This window comes from Cajanus cajan, chromosome 5 (genome assembly GCF_000230855.2).
Source record: "Cajanus cajan strain Asha chromosome 5, NIPB_CcT2T_4, whole genome shotgun sequence".
In the NCBI taxonomy this organism is placed as follows: Eukaryota; Viridiplantae; Streptophyta; class Magnoliopsida; order Fabales; family Fabaceae; genus Cajanus; species Cajanus cajan.
The window spans coordinates 47814154-47839018 of NC_138521.1; the positions used below are offsets into that span (position 1 = coordinate 47814154).

Sequence of the window (24865 nt, forward strand, 5' to 3'; positions counted from 1 at the left end):
TAGTAGATCAACTATACACATATTCATGAGTCACACAAGAGAAGGCAATGTTAACTACACATCTATATTAGTGTAAATATCGTATAAAATAATGTATTTTAAAGTTGAGAAGAGACTTTTAAACATGGGAAATTAAATAAATTCTAATGACTCCTAATATATCCAACTCTACCAAATGCCATTACAAGTATTGTAGTGGGGCAACAATTTTTATACCGAAGAATCCCTCAAAAAGTCCACATAGGCATGTAACGTGATCAGATCCTAAATGACTGGACTGTTGTATGATACCCCATCCTAAAATATTGCAGATATTACTCTACAACTTCAAATTTTTGTTGTGCAACTTTTCCATGTCTTGCAAAATGTAACTAGACAGAAACAGTCATACTTCCTGCAAAGTTCGTGTCCTTTCCTTCTCTAAGTCACTTGGAACAGATCTTGTCACCTTAACACGAAATGAAACCTGCACATAATTTGGATTCTTAGACATCAAAGTAATCATTCAAAATAAAATTTCGCATTTGTAGTATTTGAAGGACTAAAAATGTTTAATTAAAATTTGAAGAACTAAAATCAAACATCTACAATACTTGAAGAACAAAAACGCTTTTAAACTTTAATACTTTTATTTTAAATAATTATGAGATAAAATTATATATAAGTAACACTACTCAATGAGATTAAATTTAAACCATCCAACTATTAATGTGCAATTTGTATATTTAAACCATCCAACTATTAATGTGCAATTTGTATAGGTTGTGAATCTCATTATTCAATCAAACAAATGTAAAGTCTTTGTCATATGTTGACCAATGGTATCTCATGTACCGATATAAGTTCTAGAAGGTGCAAATGTGTAATATGACTACTGCAACTACTTTTTATCTAACCTTCTCAGAACCAATCTGAATAACATCAGATGGGCGGATGCGAGCAGGATAATTAGGAGGTACCCGATACTGCTTGCCTTCATTACTGAAAACATGATGAGAATGATACTAAATAGATTTGTAAAATACTTGAAGCTTTTTTAAAATAAAATGAGGTACCTTCCATTTCTTTTACTTACTCAATGATCCATGTGCCATGCTGACTCCGCAAATCAGTCAAGAAGAAGGCACCATCCTTATAGTTAATTCGAGCATGCCTTGGAGAAACCTTAAAAAGAGAAAGTATTGATTATGGTGCATGATTTTGAAGCACATCAAGTGTGAAATCGTGTTTGATTCAAGTCAAGATAAATTGTGTTACCTGGGGTGAAGGTATTGTAATTGAATCGCCTTCATGATCTTGCAGTGGTTCACTCCTGCAATTACAAAAGCATGTAAGAAAATAGGTTGAAAGTGAAAAATACATTACCAGGTGTATAGCAGCAAGCATACCCAATTATGCAGGGTCTCATGTCATTTCGACTTAAAGATATAGGCTTTGAAAGATTTGTTCCATCTCCATGTGGTAATAAATTCCACCTATAATTGGAAACAAGAAGGATGGACATAATAGTTATGAGATTTATATTAGTTATAAGAAATATGTAAAGGATGATACTTATAAATATATAAATATTTACTCAGAGACATACTCTCCATTAATAGCACGCTCAAGTGCTTCATCATCTTCAAACCATATGCGTAACTGATCATTTGCCTTCATAAATAATCAAACAGCTATCAGCATCCAGATCACAACAAATCTAACAGATGTGAACATATAAATTACCAGATATACAATATCTTCTCAGCAACAAAGTACAAAAGTAACATTATTTGTGCAACGTACTTTGTCTGTAAGTCTGCAACTTAGTGGTCTACCCTCAAGTTTGGAGCTGCAAAAGTAGCATCATTTTTCATGTTGTAAGTAATCAAATTGCACAACTTTACACAATTACACCTGATGATACATTATATTTCTGTCATATTGGACATAAGTAAAAACTAAACATTGTTATCAATATTGTCAATTTCTTGAACTTCCCATCATTTATCCATTGACCCAGATTTCTAACTGAATGTTGAATCAGAAGACCGGATTAAGAAAAATAAAAGTCTATAAGCAAAGCAAAGTGGGCTCTAATCATTACCTATTGCCACCTAAGACCCAACTCAACATAGAAGGCATCATTATGTCAACAAAAAACCTTCCTCCAACTCTTCCGGGATGTGGTATGCGAAACTTAGTCAAAAACTGTAGAGTAAGGGAAGCAATAATGAAACTTTTGCATTTTAGTCTTTCAAATTGAAGTGTCAACTTGTTTTTTTCATTCTCTTATTTAGAAAATTGAAGTTCTTACCTCTAAAGGGCCAAGACCAACACCTAGATATGCCTTGTAAGTGGAAGCCATGAGAGCTGCCATTCTAGCCATTCCATGAATAATGGCAACTCGTAGCCTTCTTTCTCTCTCATAGCTAGAAGCATTAATGGAAAAAGGGAGGAAAAAATGAGCACCATTAACCACCAAAGAGATTTCTCATCAATTTTACCAATTTGAAAATGATGAAACATTAAGTATTGGATCATGATTGATATGAGAAGCCATCTATATTTTCAAATCAAGTCAATAATATCATCATTTGTTTTTGCATAAATGCAAAATGGTATCTTACCTCCTTAGGGAAGAATCAACATCAATTGGACTCCTTGATTTAATACTTTGTTCCCATGCATTGTCTAACTCCCATGCAAGTTGATAGCTGTCCTGAATTGACAAAACAAGCTTGTCAGAAAGGTTTTTTGCCTCACTTTTTGAGTGCTTCATCAAGTACGAGTCCCCTTTAAGGCTCAAACAAGAGATGTATATCCATCTCCATCTCCTCTTAAATAGGTTATATTTTAATTTTATGCATGTTACTGTGAGTGGTGTATATCCATCATAGTCATGGAAATACAACAGTTTATTTGAAAGGCTCGCCAAGAAAAGAACCAAGAAAAAAGTCTGATACCCGAAGTCTAGAAAATCAGTTATAACTTAAGAATATTAAAGTATGAATTGTTAGGTCCAGAGTAGGCTTAATAGTTACTCACAGCTAAAATAAGAGATGAGTAAAAAAGAGACAAGGGAGAAAATAACCACAGTAAAAATATTATTTACTGAAAGGGAGGAAATTACAACACTTCTCTCTCTATAACTTACTCCTTTCTATTAGGAGACTACTACTACCGAGAACAGATCTCAAGGTGTATAAGAGAGGAAGAGAGAAGAGAAGAAGATTTGGGATGAAAATTATGGTTTTCAGCTTCCCTATTTATAGGAAAGTCCCAATGGCATTTTCGTAATTTCTCCTAAACTTTTAATATTATTTTATTATTATGTGGGACCCGCTTTTGATTTAAAAATCAAAAATCACCGAAAGTGTTTTCGGTGCTGGCCGCCACAGCTGTCTAACATTTCTCCCACTTGAAGATTATGATTAAGTTAATCATATCTTCACACCATTGATACTTCATGTTGCTTATGTCTTCAATAGGCCAAATAAGGATCGACACCATATAAACTTGTCAGTGTTGACAGGCTTTGTCATTACGTCTGCTATGTTGTCTTTTGTATGGATCTTCTGCATATCCACTTTTCCTTCTTCTACTACTTCACGAACAAAGTGATATTGAACTCCTATGTGCTTTGTCCTGGAATGAAAGGCTGGATTCCTTGCAATGTGCAAGGCACTCTGACTGTCACAATACACAGTAATTTTCTCCTGCTTGTGCCCGAGTTCTTCCAGTAACCTTTGAATCCAAATTGCTTCCTTGCATGCTTGCGTAGCTGCCATGTATTCAGCTTCTGTAGTAGATAGAGCTACAACAGTCTGTAACTTAGACAACCAGCTCACTGCTCCTCCAGCAAGTGTAAACACATAACCAGTAGTAGATTTTCGTTTATCCAGATCTCCTGCAAAATCTGAATCAACATAGCCTCTGACAACAAACTCCGATCCTTCAAAACATAATGCAACATCTGAGGTTCCTTTGATATATCTAAGGATCCTCTTTACAATACTCCAATGCTCTCTACCAGGATCTGCCATAAACCTACTGACCGCTCCCACTGCTTGTGCAATGTCTGGTCTCGTACAAATCATGGCATACATAAGGCTTCCCACCGCTGATGCATACGGCACTCGAGACATTTCTATCCTCTCTGCTTCGTTGCTAGGACTCATACTTGAGGATAATTTGTAATTGACAGGAAGTGGGGTCGAAATTGGCTTACAGTCTTGCATGTTGAAGCGCCGCAAGACTTTCAATAAATAATTCTTCTGAGAAAGCCAAATCTTCCTATCCTTTTTATCTCGGTGAATTTGCATCCCTAAAATCTTGTTTGCTGGTCCCAAGTCCTTCATATCAAACTCCCTAGCCAATTGTGCCTTTAATTCTTGGATCTGATCTTTGTTGGGGCCTACCACCAACATGTCATCCACATACAACAGCAAGATGATGAAATCATTGTCATCAAACCTATTGTAGTACGTACAATGGTCTGAACTCAGTCTGTTGTAACCAAGGCTAATAATGAAGGAATCAAATCTCTTATACCAACACCTTGGCGCCTGCTTTAAACCGTACAGAGATTTGGTCAACCTACAAACCAAATTTTCTTTTCCTTGTTCTTTAAAGCCTTCTGGTTGGAGCATATATATTTCTTCTTGGAGTTCCCCATGAAGAAAAGCAGTCTTTACATCAAGTTGCTCAAGATGTAAATTAAATGCAGCACACATAGCCAGAACAACTCTGATTGTGGTTAATCGGACAACTGGCGAGAATATCTCGTTAAAATCAATGCCCGCTTTCTGAGCATATCCCTTAACCACCAATCTTGCACGATATCTCTCCACTTGATCATTGCCATCACGTTTGATCTTATAGACCCATTTGCAACCAATGGCTTTTCGACCTTTTGGAAGATCAACAAGTTCCCATGTTTTATTTCTATGTAAGGCCTCTATTTCTTCATGCATTGCTGCCATCCACTGAGAAACATCAGAACTCCTCAACGCCTCTTGAAAGGTTGATGGTTCTCCTTCTTCAGTTAAGAGACAGTACGCATCATGACTTGCCATAACATAGTCTGAATGCCAAGATGGTTTCTTCGTCTGACGTGTTGTTCGTCGAACATCTCCATCATTGTCCTCATTTGGTTCTTGTTCATCGTGCTCTTGTTCTGCTTCAGAGGTGTCATCTTCTTTAGATTTTCCTCCTATCTCCACTATACTGGTGTCTTTGATAGTGCTGTCATTTTCCTGCTCCTTTTGCAGTTCAGTTTCTGCAAACACTACATCCCTGCTAACAACAACCTTGCGGGCAGTGGGATCCCACAAGCGATACCCCTTAACATTGTCAGCATAACCCAAGAATATACATTTCCTGGATTTTGGGTCCAGCTTTGTTCTTTCTTGGGAGTTGTACATCACGTACACAGGACATCCAAACACATGTAATGAAGAATAATTTGATGGTTTTCCATTCCACATCTCCATTGGTGTCTTCAAACCAATTGTTGTTGATGGTGAGCGATTGATCAAATAACAAGCAGTTTTGACTGCTTCTGCCCAGAAAGACTTGGCTAATCCTGCAGTTCTCAACATAGCTCTTGTCCTTTCTAGAAGAGTTCGATTCATCCGCTCTGCTACCCCATTCTGCTGAGGTGTATGAGCAACTGTAAATTGCCTCTTGATACCCTCTTGCTTGCAGAATGCCAGAAAATCACCATCTATATATTCTCCTCCATTGTCTGTCCTTAAGCACTTAATCCTTTTTCCAGTATCAAGTTCTACTTGTGCTTTAAATTCCTTGAATACTGGGAACACATCTGACTTCTTCTTGATTGGGTACACCCACAATCTCCGGGAATAATCATCAATAAATGATACAAAATATTTTGCTCCTCCCATGGAAATTTCTGGTGATTCCCAAACATCAGAATGGATCAAGTCAAGTATGTGTTTGCTCCTTGTAGTTACTTTGGCAAATTGTAATCTATGTTGCTTGCTTGTCACACAGTGCTCACAAAATGGTAAGGTTACCATTTTAAGCCCTGACAAGAGATTACGTTCCGCAAGAATTTTCAGGCCTCGCTCTGACATATGTCCTAGTCTACGATGCCACATCATCGTTGCCTCTTCTTGACTTATTGCTGCAACTGATGCATCTGCTTCTTGCAACGTTTCTCCCAAGAGCAAGTATAGATTTGATGTGATCTTCTCAGCTTTCATCACCACCAAATTGCCTTTAACTACCTTTAAGATTCCACCTTCAACGTGGATCTTGCACTTGAGATCATCTAGTTGCCCAATGGACAATAGATTCTTTTTCAAGCCCTTCACATGTCGTACCCCTTGAATTGTACGAATAGTACCATCATACATTTTTAACTTGATAGTACCAACTCCAGCAATTTCCAAAGCATGATCATTTCCCATAAATACGGATCCTCCTGAAATTGGTTCATAAGTGCAAAACCAATCTCTATTTGGAGTCATGTGCCAGGTTGCACCTGAATCCAATATCCAACATTCATGGAGTTGTTTTTCGCCTCTAGAACTTATTGCTTCACTGTACAATATTTCTCCATCTTCTTGGGTACTAGCAACACAACCTTGAGAGGTTGACGCTTCAGAATTCTTCCCTCCTCCACTCTTCTTGTGCCAACAATCTTTCTTCATGTGCCCTCTCATGCCACAATTATAGCATTTGAGGTTCTTCCTTCCTCGAGATTTTGATCTACCATGATTTTGACTCCCACTGGAGCCACGTTCCATTGATCTTCCTCTCATCATCGTCAAAGCTTCTGCTTGCTTTGAACTTTCCAGTCTGTCTTCCTTATTCTTTCGCCTGGACTCTTCTTCAAGAATAGCTCCGGCAACATCCTCAAAGGATAGACGACCAACAACATTATTGTTTGTTATGTTGATGATGAGTTGATCATATGAATCTGGTAAACTCTGAAGTAGAAGCTCCGCACGTTCATTTTCCACTATGTTGAAATCAGCTGTTGAAAGCTGAGCAAATAGCGTATTCAGATTGTTGATGTGGTCCGTCACTGCTGTGGACTCACTCATTCGAAGAGTGTAGAGTTTCCTCTTTAAGAATATTCTGGTGTGAAGTGACTTGACCTCGTATAATTTTACGAGCGTGTCCCAAATCTCCTTTGCAGTTGTCTTCTCTGCTATGCTCGACAAAACTGAATCAGCCATTGCTAAGTGCAAATTGGCAACAGCATTGTCATCCATTTCTCTCCACTTTTCATCAGTAATATCTGATGGCCTGCCTTCAATTGCTTTAAGACAGTTGTCTTTTCTCAAAATTGCTCTTATCTTCAATTTCCACAGGGAAAAATTGTTCCCGTTGAACTTCTCTATCTCAAACTTTGCTGCCATAATTTCTTCTATTAAACCGACTTAAGTAACTTCCACTAGAATAGTACCGCCTACTGGAACAATGATAAAATCCAGTAACAAGAATAATTCTTTTCTGATGTGACTGATCAGACAATACTGCAGCCACAGAGCATACTAAGAATTTTCTCCGATACTATACCAATGTACACCACAGCGGAATAATAAACAACCTAGTGGCTCTGATACCACTGTTAGGTCCAGAGTAGGCTTAATAGTTACTCACAGCTAAAATAAGAGATGAGTAAAAAAGAGACAAGGGAGAAAATAACCACAGTAAAAATATTATTTACTGAAAGGGAGGAAATTACAACACTTCTCTCTCTATAACTTACTCCTTTCTATTAGGAGACTACTACTACCGAGAACAGATCTCAAGGTGTATAAGAGAGGAAGAGAGAAGAGAAGAAGATTTGGGATGAAAATTATGGTTTTCAGCTTCCCTATTTATAGGAAAGTCCCAATGGCATTTTCGTAATTTCTCCTAAACTTTTAATATTATTTTATTATTATGTGGGACCCGCTTTTGATTTAAAAATCAAAAATCACCGAAAGTGTTTTCGGTGCTGGCCGCCACAGCTGTCTAACATGAATTAGGGTCAAACGGAGAGGGCAACAAGTAGGAGCCGCCTATCATGTTTCCATTTTCTATTATGAGAAATATAATTTTAATGTAAACCAAAAATAGCATATACAACAATCACTATTTATGGTTTGATAAGTTTGTATCTTATGGGCTAATACATTATAATTTAGAACATGTTTGGATAAACTTTTTTATAAGTACTTACATGAAAGAAAAATAAGAAAAAAATGAAATAAATTTTTTCATAAGTTAAAATTGATTTATGCATAAGCTAATTTGTAAATACTTCCTCATATTAGCTTATCCAAAAAACTATTTTGAATTGTGCAAAAATTAGTTTTATCTTACAGAGAAATTTATTTTATTTTTCGTTCCTATTTTTTTCTCCTAAAATACTTATGAAAAAATTTATCCAAACATACCATAGAACATTATGTGAAATTTTGATTCTATAAGTAAGAAGGCACACATAAGTATAAAGAGAAGGGGGTATCTAATAGTCACAGTACAAAATAGTCTTTCACTTATTTGTTGAAAAATTTGACACTAACTCAATCATAGATGAAATTTATGGACATTCAATAAGGCGATTAAGGCTAATGCCTAGAGCCTCCAAACTTATAAGACTTTTAAATTTTTTTAATAGTAGTATTATTGATATAAATTAATTTTTAAAAAATTAATAATATTTGACATAAGGCCTAATATTTTATAAGACACATATCTTACATTTTTTATATCTCTTATTTTCTTATTATTAAAATTACTTAAAAGACCAAAACCCATTTATTAATTTTTGTAAATGAAAAGTTACTACGGTTGTCACTATGGTTTCAGTTTTGGATATTCATAGCTGTGACAGTGCATAGCCATAACTTAAAGAAATTTTCATTCACAGATATAATTTTTCACTTTCCAAGTTTTATTGTTTCATTGTTATCTTTTTTTAATTTTAAAAATTATTTTTCTTGTTATTTTTATTTCAGCCAATCAATAAAATATGTCAAATAAAAAGTATCTACCTGGTTTTGAAAAGTTGAAAAAAAGAGAAGAATTGAAAAATTAATTCAATCTCAACATGGTGCTCTTCATAAATTTGTTACTATTCATAAAAAAGATGTTACAACTAGTTCAACAAATACAAATATGACAAAAAATTCTCTACTAGAAATCCAAAATAATATTAATATAGTAGAGCAAAATACTGATAATGAAAACATTCAAGAGGTAGAAAATCTTCACAATATCAATAGTCCTGATCCAAGTCAAGAAGATAGTACATTAAATATTTATGAAGTTTCTAAAAATATTTATGATCCAGGACAATAGAAAAATATTGATGAAAACTTTAGAGACTTAATAGTTAAAAATGGTCCAATTAGATATAACAATATGAAGTATCCAAAAGATGAAAATAATAGACATTTTTCTTCATTTTACTACCAAAAAGTAATGCCAAATGGACAAAAATATGATCGAAGATGACTAGTTTATTCAAAGGATTTAGATAAAGTGTATTGTTTTTGTTGTAAGTTGTTTTGTTCAAAAAGTTGTGCTTGTATTGCTAATCAATTAGTTAATGAAGGTACTAGAGATTGGAAAAATATTGGTTCCAAGCTTAAGAGTCACGAAACAAGTTATGAACATGTAACTAATATGGATAAATGGATTGAATTAGAAGCAAGATTGAGAAAGAAAAATACAATTGATAAGGAGATCCAAGAACAAATTAATAAGGAGAAGGAACATTGGGAGAAGGTTTTGGTAAGGATTATAGCTATAGTTAAACATCTTTCTAAAAAAAATTTATCTTTTCATGGGACAAACGAAAAAATATACCAAAAAGGCAATAGAAACTTTTTGAGTTTGATTGAGATGTTAGTGGAATTTGATCCAATTATGCAAGAGCATGTTAAGCGTATAAAGAATGGTAAACTTCATAATCATTATTTGAGTAAGACTATACAGAATGAACTTATAAAATTGTTAGCTTCTCAAATAAAAAATATTATACTAAAAAAAGTTAAAGATGTAAAATATTTTTCTATCATTCTTGATTGTATTCCAGATATAAGTCATCAAGAGCAAATGACTCTTATTTTGATATGTGTTGATGCTTTGAGTTGTCCCATCAAAATAAAGAATATTTTTTAGAGTTTGTACAAGTCAATGACACAACAGGAAAAGGTCTTTTTGAGGAACTTACTCATGTATTAATAAAATATGGCCTTGATATTAATGATATTAGGGGGCAAGGGTATGATAACGAGTCTAATATGAAAGGCAAAAATCAAGGAGTACAAAAGAGATTGCTGGACATAAACCCTAGAACATATTATACTCCTTGCGGTTGTCATAATTTGAATTTAGTTCTAGGTGATATGGAAAATTCATGTACTAGAGCTGTTTCTTTTTTTGGAGTTTTGTAACGTATTTATTCTTTGTTTGCTTCGTCTACTAAACAGTGAAAAATTTTACAAGAAAATATATCTAAGTTTTCAGTTAAATCACTATCTCAAACAAGATGGGAATGTAAAATTGAAAGCGTTAAAGCCATAAAGTTTCAAGCACCAAAAACAAGGGATGCACTTGTTCAATTATCAAAAACTAGTGAAGATCCTAAGCTAAAAAGTGAAGCCATGTGTTTAGCGACTTATGAGATGAAGAATTTTGAATTTTTATTGGGAATGAATATTTGGTATGATATTCGTTTTGTGATTAATTTTGTAAGTAAGATCATGCAATCTAAAGATATGCATATAGATGTTGCTATAGATCACTTAAGAGGTCTTCTAACTTATTTAAAAAAATTATAGGAAAAATGGTTTTGCATCTGCATTAGAATCCACTAAAGAAATGACTATTGAAATGGATATATAACCTAAGTTCAATGAAAAACGTAAGATTCATAGGAAAAAATATTTTGATGACATTGATAGTGATGAGATAACTTATTCTGTTGAAGATTCTTTTCGCATTAATTATTTTTTGTACATATTAAATCAATCTATTTCTTTTATTGAGATTCGATTTGAACAATTTTTAGAATATGAAAACATGTTTGGTTTTTTATTTGATTCAAATAAATTTAAAACTTTAGGGGAAGATGAATTGAAAAAATATTGTATCAATCTTGAAAAGATTTTGAGTTTTGAGGACCATTTTGATATTGATGGTCTTGATTTGTTTTCAAAATTAAAGTTATTGAAAGAAATTCTAACAAATAAAATTAACACACCACTGAAAATATTGAACTATATAAAAAGATAATGTTCTTTTCCAAATACATACATTACTTATAGTATATTATTAACATTACCTGTAATTGTTGCGATTGCCAAAAGAAGTTTTTCAAAATTAAAATTGATTAAATCATATTTATGATCAACTATGCTACAAGATAGATTGAATGGGTTAACTATATTATCTATTGAGAGTGAAATGTTATAATTACTTGATTATAAAACTTTAATAAATAATTTTGTAGCTCAAAAAGCCAGAAAAATAACATAAAAATTATTAAACTATAGTCTAAGGTCCCGAAATTCCTAAATGCGGCCCTGATGATACATATAATATTTAAGCCAAGAATTTTCATTTATCTAGTATTAGTCAATTCCTGGTCTGAATAAGTAGGAAACTGCTAAAACTAACTAAAACCGATAATAACTTCGTATTTCATTGAGAATGAATAGATAAAGTACCATATAGAAAGAACATATACCTCAATAGCCATGCACCCTCCTTGGCCCATATTTGGCTGCATGGCGTGGATGGAATCACCAAGCAAAGTCACACGACCCTTTCCCCATGTCAATGTTGGTATTCTGTCATATATGTCTCTACGCAGAATTGCCTCTTCATCTGTGGCAAGTATCAGATCAACAGCATTATCACACCAGCCCTCAAATATCCTAAGTAGCCTTTCCTTTTTTCCTGTCATGCAGAAAGAACTATGAAATTAATAATGATGATTTAACATTTTTTTTCCTCATAGAAAATGAAGAAAATAAATATTCACTTCTATTTTGTATTTTTCAAGGCTGTCCTATGTCTGAATTTCCAATGCTAAATTACTGTTATACAACCCACGCTATTTGATTAGCATCTTCATCATAATACCATCTTGATATAAATAATCCATTCAATCCATGTCAAGGAAGATGGATGAAGATTCAGTAATAGAAGAAAATGACTGGCATAGAATGGGCGAGAGGCAATTAGGTCCATCTTTGTATTTTAAATATCAATTGTTAGATAATCTCTGATAAATAGTGTTTTTACCAAAACATAAATAAATAGTGTTAACTATTATGCATAGATACAAATCATATATGATGCAAATTTGATTTAGTGATAAGATTATCATAGGATAAAATACATGGAAGATATACATATGTGTGTCTATAAAATTTATTGAACATAATAAATATATAATTGTAATTCTACGAATTCAAACAAAGAGAACACTTTTTGGACATTTCTAAAACGAATGAAATTATAAATCCTAGTCGTTATAAATCACAGCCTTCCATGTCTTTCCTCTTAAAGATGACACTTTCCATGTCTAGTTCAACAAGGAGACTATGTTCTATTTCTGACATGCACTAGCAGCAAATTTCAAAGGGAAAAAAACCCACTTGACCCTATTAAAATTAAGATTTGATGTAGTTAATGATGTCTAACATTGGATACTACTCTGATACAAATCCGGTGAGTACCCAAGAATATAAATATTAGATATACATCCAATACTGATACAAGAAACAAATGCAAGTATCAATGTTTCATAGGTGTGAAGCATGCTCCCTTAAATTCTGAGAAGATGATGCAATGAGCTGCTTTCTCTGCCTTGTTTTTCCTCTTTTCATATATAACCCTACTAATAGCTCACTATTTGCAGTAACTAGTGGCACATATTTAATAATCAGTGATCCTCAGCATAGAAATTATCTTAGCTCAAAATGTCAAACAAATAATCAAATTGTCATTACCATAACAGTTGAAAATGCATTCCAGCCACAATCAATTCAAAGACGGCATCAATTATCTAAAAGACAGGATAAACAATTCAAAAGTATGTCTATAAGTAGATCACATACAAACTTTAACATTTGCAGAGGTTGTGCTTCTAACAAATGTCAAATCTCAAACACATTGAGAATGCATACCGTTGGGGGCATCAACACCACCAGGAGGTTCTTTGTGAAATGCATACCATTGCATCTTTCCGGCACCGACATCTGAAGATACAAAGTATTGTTTGTGTCCCAAGAATACTCGGTATCTTCCAGCAAAGAAGTTCAAGTAAGCTTCTTAACTTAATATAAGTAATATTAACAAAATATCATCATGATTCATAGAAAATGGACAAATAGAGATACAATACATGAATAATAGTCAACATACCCAACAGTTTCAATGTCAGCAGGCACAAAATCTGCAATGCCAGTATAACAAGTATAGCCAGAGTAAACAGCTTCTGTGGGCCCAAATAACTGCTTCCTCACCTATTCATAAAAATATACAGTAAGATGAAACGCAGAATTTATGAATATGTGAATCCCTTACAGACAGAATGACAGAAAGAGTTCACTACTTCACAAAAAAAGAAGTCTAAAACACACATGAGCTCCACTGTACTTGTCATGTTTAAGTGCAACGTCTACTTTCATATGGGAAATATAATTTACTAAAGAATAAGATCATAATCAGAGAAGAGTTAATAAGACCTTGGACCATATACCATCCGCTCCAACCAACATATCTCCTTCAAATTTCTGACCATTCTCAAGCTCTACTGTTACCTGAAATTGTGAAATGCTGGATGAGAAATTATTAAACGTCAATATATGATATTTTAATCACATTAGCCTGCCAAAGCATATTCAATAAGAAATAAAAGCTTCACATTATAATTAGGAGAATATTCAACAATCAACAAGCTTTTACTAATTACCTTGTTTCCATCATCCACAAAATTAACAACATTACTGGCATTCATAATGACATCTTCCCCAACTGCGCGAGCAAGGATCTCTTGTAAAACCATTCGACTAATAACTCTGGTGACTGGAAGTCCTCGTTCCACTGCAGGAGTGAATGTATCAAACTTGACGTACCTGATAACCAACAATATAGCATTTCTTGGTATCAAATGCTAAAATTTCTTAAAGAAAATTGCAGAAAACATTTTTTTTAACATGATATTAAGAAAACAAGATTGTTGTTTGCGAAAGAGAGGAAAATTAACATTAACAGAGCTCCCCTTGCTAGAAGTCATTATATGTTTAGTTTAGTTCCACAGTGTCCAATAAAGACCCTGAGCTTCCCCAACTTTAAAATGAAGATGTACTCACTGAGTATATTCAATCTCTTTAACAAGCAGAATGTCAATAGACTTGTTAACTAGGACCAATGACACAAACATTGTTAAATATCTGAATTTGCATTGCAGTTGTGTTTCACCCCACTGCTACAGTTAGACTTCACAGCTTTTTATAAGGCACTTCTTGCAACAGTTATGATATTGAAGTTTGTCAACACAGTTCTCAATTGATATTAGTACACTCTTTTTTCCCTTAACCGTCATTTTTTCTCATTGAGTTCTAGATATAGTTTTTAATGTGGCAATATTTAATAGTGTACTAAAGAAGGAAGTAATTTTTTTATTTGCCTTTACCGGGTTTTAATTCCACAGGTTTTTCTAATAAAATTTTAACGAAACACATTCTGAAGTAATGGACATGCAAGGGGAGTGTTCAAAATATCATTCTTTTGCAAATGTATCATCTGTTAGATTCAATTGGTTCACCTTGATAAGGATATGATATGAATAATTTGTTTCCTTTCATAAGGATATGACTGAAGTTTCTAACCATACAATAGGATAATACCATCTATCAAGCCATGCCGATCAACTGTGGCAACTAGGTTTCAACCACCATCTGTCCTAAAGTTTTCTAAAATGAATACAGTTGCAGACAGTTGAAACCAACTAATTAGTTTTTGAGGGTCCAGCACCTTAAATGCCTATTCATTTCCCATTTAACATATATTAAACCAAGGATAAAACTTGCATGTACCATAGATACCGTTGATGTTGTTCTCTAATAATTTGAGTTTCACTTTAGTAATATGCATAATAAAAAATTATATTAAATGTCAACACAGATTAAGGTGAAACTCTAATTTTAATCGGAGAACAGCATTATACTTATGGTATTATATCTAAGTTTTGACATTAAACCAATCAGAATGATTATCACAATCACATACCCTAAGAGATAACAATAATAGAAGACACCTAAATTACAGCATGAAAAAAGTACTTAACCTTTTAACTTACCAAGAACCAGAAACCCCATCAACAAGTCCATTGATTCTATCACCCGTGATGCAACCAACTCTCATAACTTCCTCAGCAACCTCTGAATCTATAGCTTCTAAAGCAGCCAAAGCATTGCTCTGAATCTGAATTGGACCTCTGTACTGTCCCTCTCCTCTTATAGCACTCAAATCCTTCTCAAACACCACTACCTCAAACCCTTTTCTCTTTGCAGCCAAAGCAAAAACCAACCCTCCAATCCCTCCACCAGCCACAAGTATCCGAAGCTGCTTCTTCAAAGGGGTTCCACTCCCACCTTGTGGTGAAGGGGAAACATCAGGAGGAGCCTCTACCACTGCACCTTTCACATGCATCACTTTCTTCCTCTGCTTCCTTGTTCTGCATCCCAGGCCACAGTTATTGCTAACCAAAGGTGAAGAAGCATCAAGTGTAAGCTCTTTATTCAAAGGAACTGAGAAATGGGTTCTTGAGAAAGCTGTTGTTGATGGGTTAAGAGAATTGCACAAAGTAGAAGCCATGATTGTTGTTGCTGTGTTGTGTGTGTTTTGTGGCTCAAAGATACATAACTAGGATACTAGTTAACTTTAATTAATTAAATGAGTTATATTTATATCTGTACGTGTTGAAGTTTTGACAATGCATGGCACCAATAAAATCTTCAGATGAGTGAACAAGGGAACAAAATTGGTGGTTTAGAGTTTAGGGCCACAAAAATGAGAAGAATGGAGACGTCAAAATACTGGAAAAATAGATTAACGTTTGAGGGGTGAATGGGTGACTGTGACAGACTCGTTTTTGTACCTTAATTGTGGCCATAAATCTTAGGTGGTTCGTATGTTGTAAGCTCGGCCACGTATGAATAATCTGAAGCTCAGAACCACCGAGAGATCAAAATATCGAATTTTATTGGCTTGTGCTAGTTTCCTATGTGGATAAGGACGTCTATCCATTCGTTTGGTTTATAAAGGGAAGAAAAAAAAATCATTATTTTGATACTCTTTATAACAAGGGATGATGAAAATTCTATTCGAAAGTGGTTTGCTTAATTGAGAGTTAAATAAGTTTTCACTACGTGTAAAATATAAAAATGATTGCTTAATTAATTTTTTTTAACCTTCTTTTAGTCTTTCATTTTTTTCCCAAAAATATGTTTATAATTCTTGTCTTTATAAAAAAAGAAATATTGACTTATTTTCATTAAATGAAAATAAAGATTACGCTTAAGATATTTTCAAAATAAAAATAAAAATAATTCAATGATTAAAACTGAATTTTAATGCCTATATATGTCCCAGATTTTAGTACCGATACATAAAAAAAAAAAATTAAATCAATTCCCATTGTTACTCGTGCATTATTAATTTGGTTCTTACATTACACGAGTAACACATCCATAACTTAGTCTCTATATATAGAGGATTAAATTAAGGATTACTATAAGTGTGTATAATCAAATTATAAGAATGTGCTACATGTATAAAAAATCAAAATTAAGAATGTGTAAGGAAACTAGCGATAGAGGTGAGTATGATCCTGTTAGGGTCACTTGAAAAATAGTTTGTTACTCGAAAGAATTGACTGATAGAGCATCTACCAAGAAGGAACATCAGAAACGTACACTACAAGAAAATTATCATATAGTGACACCCATCTTATAGTGACATAATAAGTGTCCCTAAAAATTACTTTTACCTACACAATAAATATAATATATGTTGGTATATTGTTAAAAAGTGTGGGTATAAGCTATAGTAACACATAAAATATGTTAGTAAATCTCATTCAAAATCAACACTAAAATTGTGTGTAGCTATATGCCAAATAGATATATATCTACATACACTACAAGAAAATGACGATTTTGCGACGGTTATATGGCCTACATTGCAACGGTTAGAACTACCGCAAAGATAACATTGCGACGGTTTGGGAACCGTCGCAGAATTGCCGTCACTAGGCAATTTTGCGACGGTTATCAGAACCGTTGCACAAACCGTCGCAAAATTGGAATTGCGACCCCTGAAGCACCCGACGCACTAACTGCCTCTATATTAACATTGCGACCCTTTCATCAACTATCACACCAACTGTCTCTAAATTAATATTACGACCCTTTTTTTACCCGTTAGAAATTATAATTTTTTTTAATTTTAATAAATTTATTAATGTAACAATCCTCATATTTGGCCTCTCAAGGATTCTATTTCACGATATTTCACTGTTTAGCATGTTTTATTCTTACTTGTGCAATTTCTAGGAGACTTCTCAGAAGGTCACCCATCCCTGTACTGCTCCAGGTCAAGCATGTTTAACTGTGAAGTTCTGATGAGTAAGCTACCGAAATGTATATGTAAGTTGTCAGTATAACTTGTACAAATTAATTCATTTAAGTCATGCTCAAATATACAATCTCATATTTGTACTATAATAATAATATATAATAATTATATATTACGAATAATAATAATAATAATAATAATAATATATTTAGTTATTCTTTATTTATATGTACTTACTTTTATAATTAAGATCTACTTATTTCTATTTAAAATTATAATTTAAATTATTTAATTTTATAATTTATAATGATAATATAATTTATAAAATTATAAATATTTATTTATTACATACTTATAAATTAAATTTTAATATTTTAAATAAATTATTAATTAATTTAATATATTTATTTACCTTAAATCAAACATATAAAATTCAAAAAAATGTATTTATCCTTGTTTTATTTTCTAATTATCAACTATTAATAAAATACTAACTTAAAATCTTATCAAATTATATATAATATTCTCATATCAAATTTAAAACCTGATATTAGTTATACAAAAATATTAAGATCATATAGTAAATTGTCAATAAGATTTTAGTTAAATAATTTAAAATAATTAATGTTTCAATTATATTGTTAATTAACAAATAATTTATTCCAAAACTAATTAATTTTTTTATATTAATTATTAGTAAAATTTAATAACTTTTAAATTAACAATTAATTGGATCGATGAAATTCAACACACACCTTGAGTTATTGAGCAGAATAACTTTACCAAGAGTTATTTTGTAAGTTATCTTAAATCAAACATATAAAATTCAAAAAATGTATTTATCCTTGTTTTATTTTTTAATTATCAACCATTAATAAAATACTAACTTAAAATCTTATTTAATTATATCATAATATTTTCATATCAAATTTAAAATCAGTTCTTACATTTTCGACAAATATAAATTTTTCTGAAATATTTCATCAATAATATAGCTTTTCCTACAAAAAATTTCTCATCGAAAATATAAATTTTTTGAGAGATTTAATTTTGTTTTATAAGAAATTATCTTCGATTAATATAAAATTTTGTATATATGATTTAAGAGTAAAAGATTTTCAATTTAACGATTGAATTTACAAAATTGATATTTAATATAAAGTTATTGAGCGGTGTACACTTAGTAAAATTTACACCATGTAATTATAACCCCCCTCATATATATATATATATATATATATATATATATATATTAAATGTGACTTTTACTAAGTATTAACCGCTCAATAACTTTATATTAAATGTGAATTTGGTAAATCCAACTATTAAATTGAAAGTTCATATCTCTCATAGATTATATATACAAAACTATATATTAATCCAAGATGATTTGATACTTCATTTTTATAAAACAAAATTTATGTAATATATTCATTTCAAAATACACTAAAATATAAACACTTTGATTACCTTCCAGTTGTTGTTCAATTTTAAAAAAATTTGATATACACTTATAAAGTGATATGAACTTTCAATTTAACGGTTGGATTTACAAAATTCACATTTAATATAAATTTATTGAGCGGTATAATACTTAGTAAAAGTTACACCCACATAATTATAACCCCCTATATTATATATATATATATATATATATATATATATATATATATATATATATATATATATATATATATATAGGGACGGATGCGCGTTTGGAATAGTGGGGTACTTGCCCCCACTACTATTTGACATATACATAATTTTTTATCTATAAAAATAATATATTTTAAAAAATAAAATTATATTCTAATAAAATAAAAATATAGATTCAGAAAAAATGTTTATTTATTTGATATCTGTCAAATTTTTGAAAGAAATTAATTCTCATGTGATAAAAAAAATTTCTTAATAATGAATTATTTTTTTAAAAGTTTAATTATAATATATATATATCTATATATATATATGTCTTAATATTCACATATATAATGTAATATATTAAAATAAATAATTTTTTGATAAAATAAAATTTGTACCATGCATGTTTATCTTTTGTGTTTTTTATTTATTGTATACGTTGATTGAAAAAATCAAAATAGTAAAATTGTATATATTGATTAAAAAAATCAAAATAAGAAAAATCAGAAGATTTATGTTCCATTTAGAATTTTTATTATAAGATATATTTTAAAATAAATTATCATCTAAAAATATATATATTAGATATTAAAAACATATTTATATCATAAATAAATTAAACTGGATTTTTATAAATTTAACATATTTATTTTTATATTTTTAATAGTGTTAAAAAGATGGACATTTAAAATAAAATTTATAAAATTTAACATTGTAAATTATTCAATAATATGTGATCTGATAACTCAAAAATTAAGTTATAAAATGATAATTATATTTATTTATATACTCTAACACATCTTATATACAAGATAAATTCATAAGTTTGTTGAAAGATAAATTTATATTCTAGTCTCGATTTTGAAATTATATAAAGAAAAAAAAATCGTGTACTTCATGTTAAAGGAAGTATATATAAAATTAATAAAATATAAGTTCATTAAGATAATATACATAATACTTAAAAAAAAAACTTTTAAATTCTAATAAAAAAAATTGTCTTGTAGATTGCGACGGTTTATAGTAAACCGTCGCAATGCTGAAAATTTTGCAACGGTTTATGACTAACTGTCGCAATGTTAAAAAAAATTTGCGATAGTTTATGATTAACTGTCGCAATGTTAAACAAATTTTGCGATGGTTTATGATAAATCGTCGCAATGTTGAACAATTTTGCGACGGTTTATGATAAACCGTCGCAATGTTAAACAAATTTTGCGACAATTTACGATAAACCATTGCAATGTTGAACAATTTTGTGACGGTTTTGAAAAACTGTCATATGAAGGGTCGCAATATCAAAGCGACAAAGGTTTCTAGATAACCGTCGCAATTTGTCCGTCGCAATTTATCCTTTTCCTTGTAGTGATATATTATACTTATAGTAACACTTTTTGTATATCACTATATGTAACATTTATTATAGTGTTAAACACGCATACTCGAGATTGACTCGAAAAAGTGAAAGGTAGTTACTGGAGGTTTGTGACAGTTAAGGCACACCAAGGTGGTTATTAAAGGTCGAATCGAGAAAGTAAAAACGTGGGACGAATGGTTACGAGAAGTTACGTCTTAAAGCCACATAATAAGCATAGTGGATAACGGTTATCTTCTAATAACGCACATGCACAAAATTAACCGCCCTCATTTGGCTCTATAAATACGAGAAATATGTACCTTCACAGGGGTCGGAAATTTCATACTTGCACTCTTGAAAGCACTCTCTTCCTACGCATATGGCTTCCGTGCATGCAATTGCTGGGTACTAATTTCTTGACCACATTTCTTTTCTTTTTCTAGGATTAGGATTGGTTTAGTTTTCTTCTTTTAATCACGTAGTTATAGGTTGTTTAACTTCAATATTGTAATTGTAACTTGATCATTATGCAAGTTGGACGATGATTTGTATTGCCAATATATGTTTTATTTACTCTGTTCGCTTAAGTATTTACATGCATGCAAATTATTGTTTAATCATAATTCACGAAGATCTGGAAACCAACTTTTGTTAATTTGTCTCGTCTACTTCCATTCTTAATTACACGAACACTTTAAAATACCTAAATTAAAACAATTTTGTGCTAGTTCGAGTAAAAGGGACTCATAAGCGAATTCCACCACAAACAAATTGGCACGCCCGGTGGGACCCGTTTAATCAAGAACACTATTGAAATATTTTTAGGTATGTTGCATGAGACTTAGGAGTGGAAGAACCATGTCTACGTCTAATAATAGGGGAGAAATGAACAATGACACTCAAGTAGATGTAGAACACGTAAATCCAAACCTAGATAATGTGACTACTGTGACAAGGGGGGCAACATCACCCCGTGTTGTACTCCAAAATGTGGCCAGACAAACAAATGTTTCACAAGAATTCGCGAATGCCACTAGAGAATATCCATGGGGCATGCCACAGAATTGGCGAAATACCCAACCTGTTCATGTCGAAATGCCAGTGCCCTATTTAGGACCAAATTCACAAATGCACGTATCCCTACAGGGATATAATCCTGGACCAAATGGTTTGGGTTTTGTCATGCAAGACTCGTATCAACATGTAGGGACAAGTCATGAGGGATCTCTAGTTCGACAGAGTAGTTATGTGATGTTGTGTATTTTACTCGTATTTTAGCACTTTAATTCACAAGAATTCATAGCATAATCATGCATATCTTTCATGTTTTTAATAAATTTTTATATCATTTTCCTATTTTATGCTTTTCTTGGTATGTGTTGTGTTTTCTCTGAGCAGGATCAAGATTTAAGAATTAAAGAGGAAATGCTGAGCTACAGGGAAAATCACGGCCGTGATTCTAAATCACGCCCGTGATTCACCAGAGAAAATCACGGCCGTGACTCCCAATCACACCCGTGAACGCCACTGACCCTTCATAGATGTGCTCCAGAGAAGATCACGGTCGTGATTCTCAATCACGCCCGTGATTCACTTCGCGTCGATTTGGTGAATGAATGTGCTCCAGAGAAGATCACGGTCGTGATTCTCAGTCACGGCCGTGATTCACTTCGCGTCCCAGCTTTTTAAGTTTTATGTTTTATTTTTATTTTTGTAATTTTTATCTTGGTAGTTTTACCTTTTTACCCTTTTAGGTTATAAATTAGATGAGGTTAGCCTAGAACAGGAGACTTTTGTTTTCGGAGACAGTTTTTCAGTTTTTGACACTTAGAGAAGGTTGGGCGCCTGTGCCATCGACTCTAAGGTTTGCTTTTCTTTTATTCTCCTTTTCTTGAAGAACTACTATGAACTCCTGTGAGTAGTTTCCCTTTTTCTGGGATCAGGGCTTAGCCTCTGAGAACCTCTTTATTAATGTATTATTCAGTTTCTTAATTTTATTCCAATTCTTGATTTGTTCTTTTATATTTTATATATGAACTTTAACATTATTGTTTTCATAATAACATTAATTAAGGATGAACTGAGAGGAGAACTTGATTATAATTATGATAAACAATTAATCTTAATTTTCATAATCATAGATAATTAGGGATGAACTGAGAGGAGAACCTAATTATCGGAACCTAAAGGAACAGACTTGAGTGTTAAATCACGAGAGTTGATTTAAGCTTTCAAGGAGCAATAGATTAACAAAGATCTTAATGGGTTTAATTGAACGTAATTACCACGAGAGTAGGGATTAATTTTAATTAAACACGTCCTCGTAGCCTGAGAAGGTGCAAGGATTAAATTAGGTTAAGACTACCTTCAAGATGGAATAGAATTAATTAATGAAAATAATAATTCAATATTGTTGGAACTCTTTGTGCGAACCCTAGATTCCCGGAAATCTCCTTATCTTATCTTAAAGTTTTATCTTATTCATTAATTGCATTACTATCTCTTTTACCAGCGAATCTGATCTTATCATCTCAAAACAAACATTCTATCTGTTTTAAAATTCAAATTAAAATACTAGTAATTCTAGGTCAAACACGTAGTCCCTGTGATTCGATATTTATTACTTGACGACAACCGTACACTTGCGGTTTTCCACACATCAAGTTTTTGGCGCCGTTGCCGGGGACTACGTCTCTTGATTTAAATTACAATTATTTTAATTCGAATTTTTTTATAAAAAAAAAAAAAAAATTTAAATAAATAAATAATTTTTTTTTTTAGTGTTTACTTCTCCAATTCAGATTTCACGGGTCACTTTCTTTTTTTTTGCAGTGCCTTAGGGTTAATGCAAAAGAGATCTCTACGTCTTGGGAAACCAACACCACTTGATCCTGAGATTGAAAGAACTCTCCTAAGAAGGAAAAGAAACCTTTTTAGAGAATTTGACATGGCTGCACAACGAGATAATTTACCGCTTCGGGATTACTCTGCACCCGTAGCTCGTGGGATACCTGGAGGGGAGATGCAAACTGGAGCTACTGTACCAGCTTCTCTGGTGAATATGCTCAAACAGAACACCTTTGGAGGACTACCATCAGAAGATCCTAATGACCACTTAGACGGGGTTCTTGGAAATCTGTGAGACCCAGCAATTTGATGATGAAGTTTCTGATGGAATGCGACTCCGCTTATTCTCACTCACCTTGAGAGATAAGGCAAAGGTGTGGCTAAGAACAGTGCCTAGAGAAAAGATAGCAACTTGGGAATTATGTGAAAGAGCTTTTCTAGAGAAATTCTTTCCTCCTTCTAAAACTAAAGAATTGAGGAAGAAAATCACTAATTTCCAACAAGGCACTGGAGAGACTATTTATGAAGCATGGGAGCGGTTCAAAGGATATCTTCAAGCATGCCCACAACATGGCTTCAACCGTTGGCTTACCATCCAATTTTTCTTTGAAGGATTGGACCAACAAAGCACCATGATATTAGACTCAGCAGCTGGAGGATCTTTCATGGGGAAACCTATTAATGACTGCATGATTATTTTGGAAAATGTAGCCTCAAATCACAGCCAATACAGTGAAAGAGAAGTCACAGCAAGGAAAGGAACTCCGGGGCGATATGAAGTGAACAATATTGAGTTACTCTTAGCAAAATTTGATACTCTTAATCAAAGATTAGACAAGATGGAAAAAGCTAAGGTTAATTCAGTGGCTACAAATCAAGTATGTGACCTTTGTAGGGAACAAGGGCACACTGCAGTAGATTGTACCTCAATTTTTACTGGAGAAAAAGAAGATACTACTGAACAGGTGGCAGCTTCTCATAATTTCTATGACACTCCTCGAAGAGAGAAGAGTAATCCATATTCCAACACATACAACCCTGGTTGGAAGAATCATCCTAACTTTTCTTGGAAGAATAACCCAGTTCAAGGAACTAGCAATCAGCAACCTAATTTCCGTCCGTCCAATCACTTCATTAATGGGGAAGGAAATCCAGTACAGACACCCTCAATTCAACAAAGTGTTTCAAGATTAGAAAACCTTATGGAGAATTTTGTCACTAATCAAAAACAGACCAATGATTCAATGGCAAATTCTATTCAAAACCTTGCTGTCAAGGTTGAGAATATTACTCTCCACAACAAGATGCTGGAAAATCAAATTGCACAGTTGATGCCTAGTTCAAACAATTCTCCAGGTAAGTTCCCAGGTAAAACAGTTGCAAACCCAGCTGAAAATGTTAATGCTGTTACTTTAA

The 24865-nt window shown here is 32.5% G+C and overlaps 1 protein-coding gene and 1 non-coding gene across 3 annotated transcripts; both read right to left on the reverse strand.

Annotated features, from left to right (window-relative positions):
* Positions 1 to 44: 44 nt before the first annotated feature.
* Positions 45 to 16054, reverse strand: LOC109817357 (zeaxanthin epoxidase, chloroplastic). Of its 2 annotated transcripts, none has more exons than XM_020382590.3 (16): positions 15326 to 16054; positions 13937 to 14099; positions 13710 to 13784; positions 13387 to 13487; positions 13149 to 13264; positions 11702 to 11913; positions 2610 to 2701; positions 2297 to 2411; positions 2087 to 2190; positions 1786 to 1831; positions 1589 to 1653; positions 1389 to 1475; positions 1258 to 1312; positions 1076 to 1164; positions 897 to 1004; positions 45 to 466 (listed from the first exon to the last, which is right to left on the reverse strand). In XM_020382590.3, exons 1-16 carry the CDS (start codon positions 15841 to 15843, stop codon positions 445 to 447), a joined length of 1968 nt encoding a protein of 655 aa, XP_020238179.1. In that variant the 5' UTR covers positions 15844 to 16054; the 3' UTR covers positions 45 to 444. The 2 variants fall into 2 exon arrangements, with proteins under 2 accessions (XP_020238179.1, XP_020238178.1); XM_020382589.3 differs by having other exon boundaries at positions 897 to 981; positions 15326 to 16048.
* Positions 16055 to 23919: 7865 nt separating this feature from the next.
* LOC145958485 (small nucleolar RNA R71) lies at positions 23920 to 24026 on the reverse strand. The gene has a single exon (XR_014434326.1). It is a non-coding gene; the product is annotated as a small nucleolar RNA R71 (small nucleolar RNA).
* Between the last annotated feature and the right edge of the window lie 839 nt (positions 24027 to 24865).

What these genes read in the sequence shown, in the direction of transcription:
- LOC109817357 (XM_020382589.3), bottom strand. Translation starts at nt 15,843, where the DNA reads ATGGCTTCTACTTTGTGCAATTCTCTTAACCCATCAACAACAGCTTTC. An exon ending in TGGTGTTGATGCCCCCAACG is followed by an intron (nt 11,914 to 13,148) that starts GTATGCATTCTC and finishes TCTGCATGACAG; the next exon opens with GAAAAAAGGAAAGGCTACTT. An exon ending in TTGGTCTTGGCCCTTTAGAG is followed by an intron (nt 2,191 to 2,296) that starts GTAAGAACTTCA and finishes CTTACTCTACAG; the next exon opens with TTTTTGACTAAGTTTCGCAT.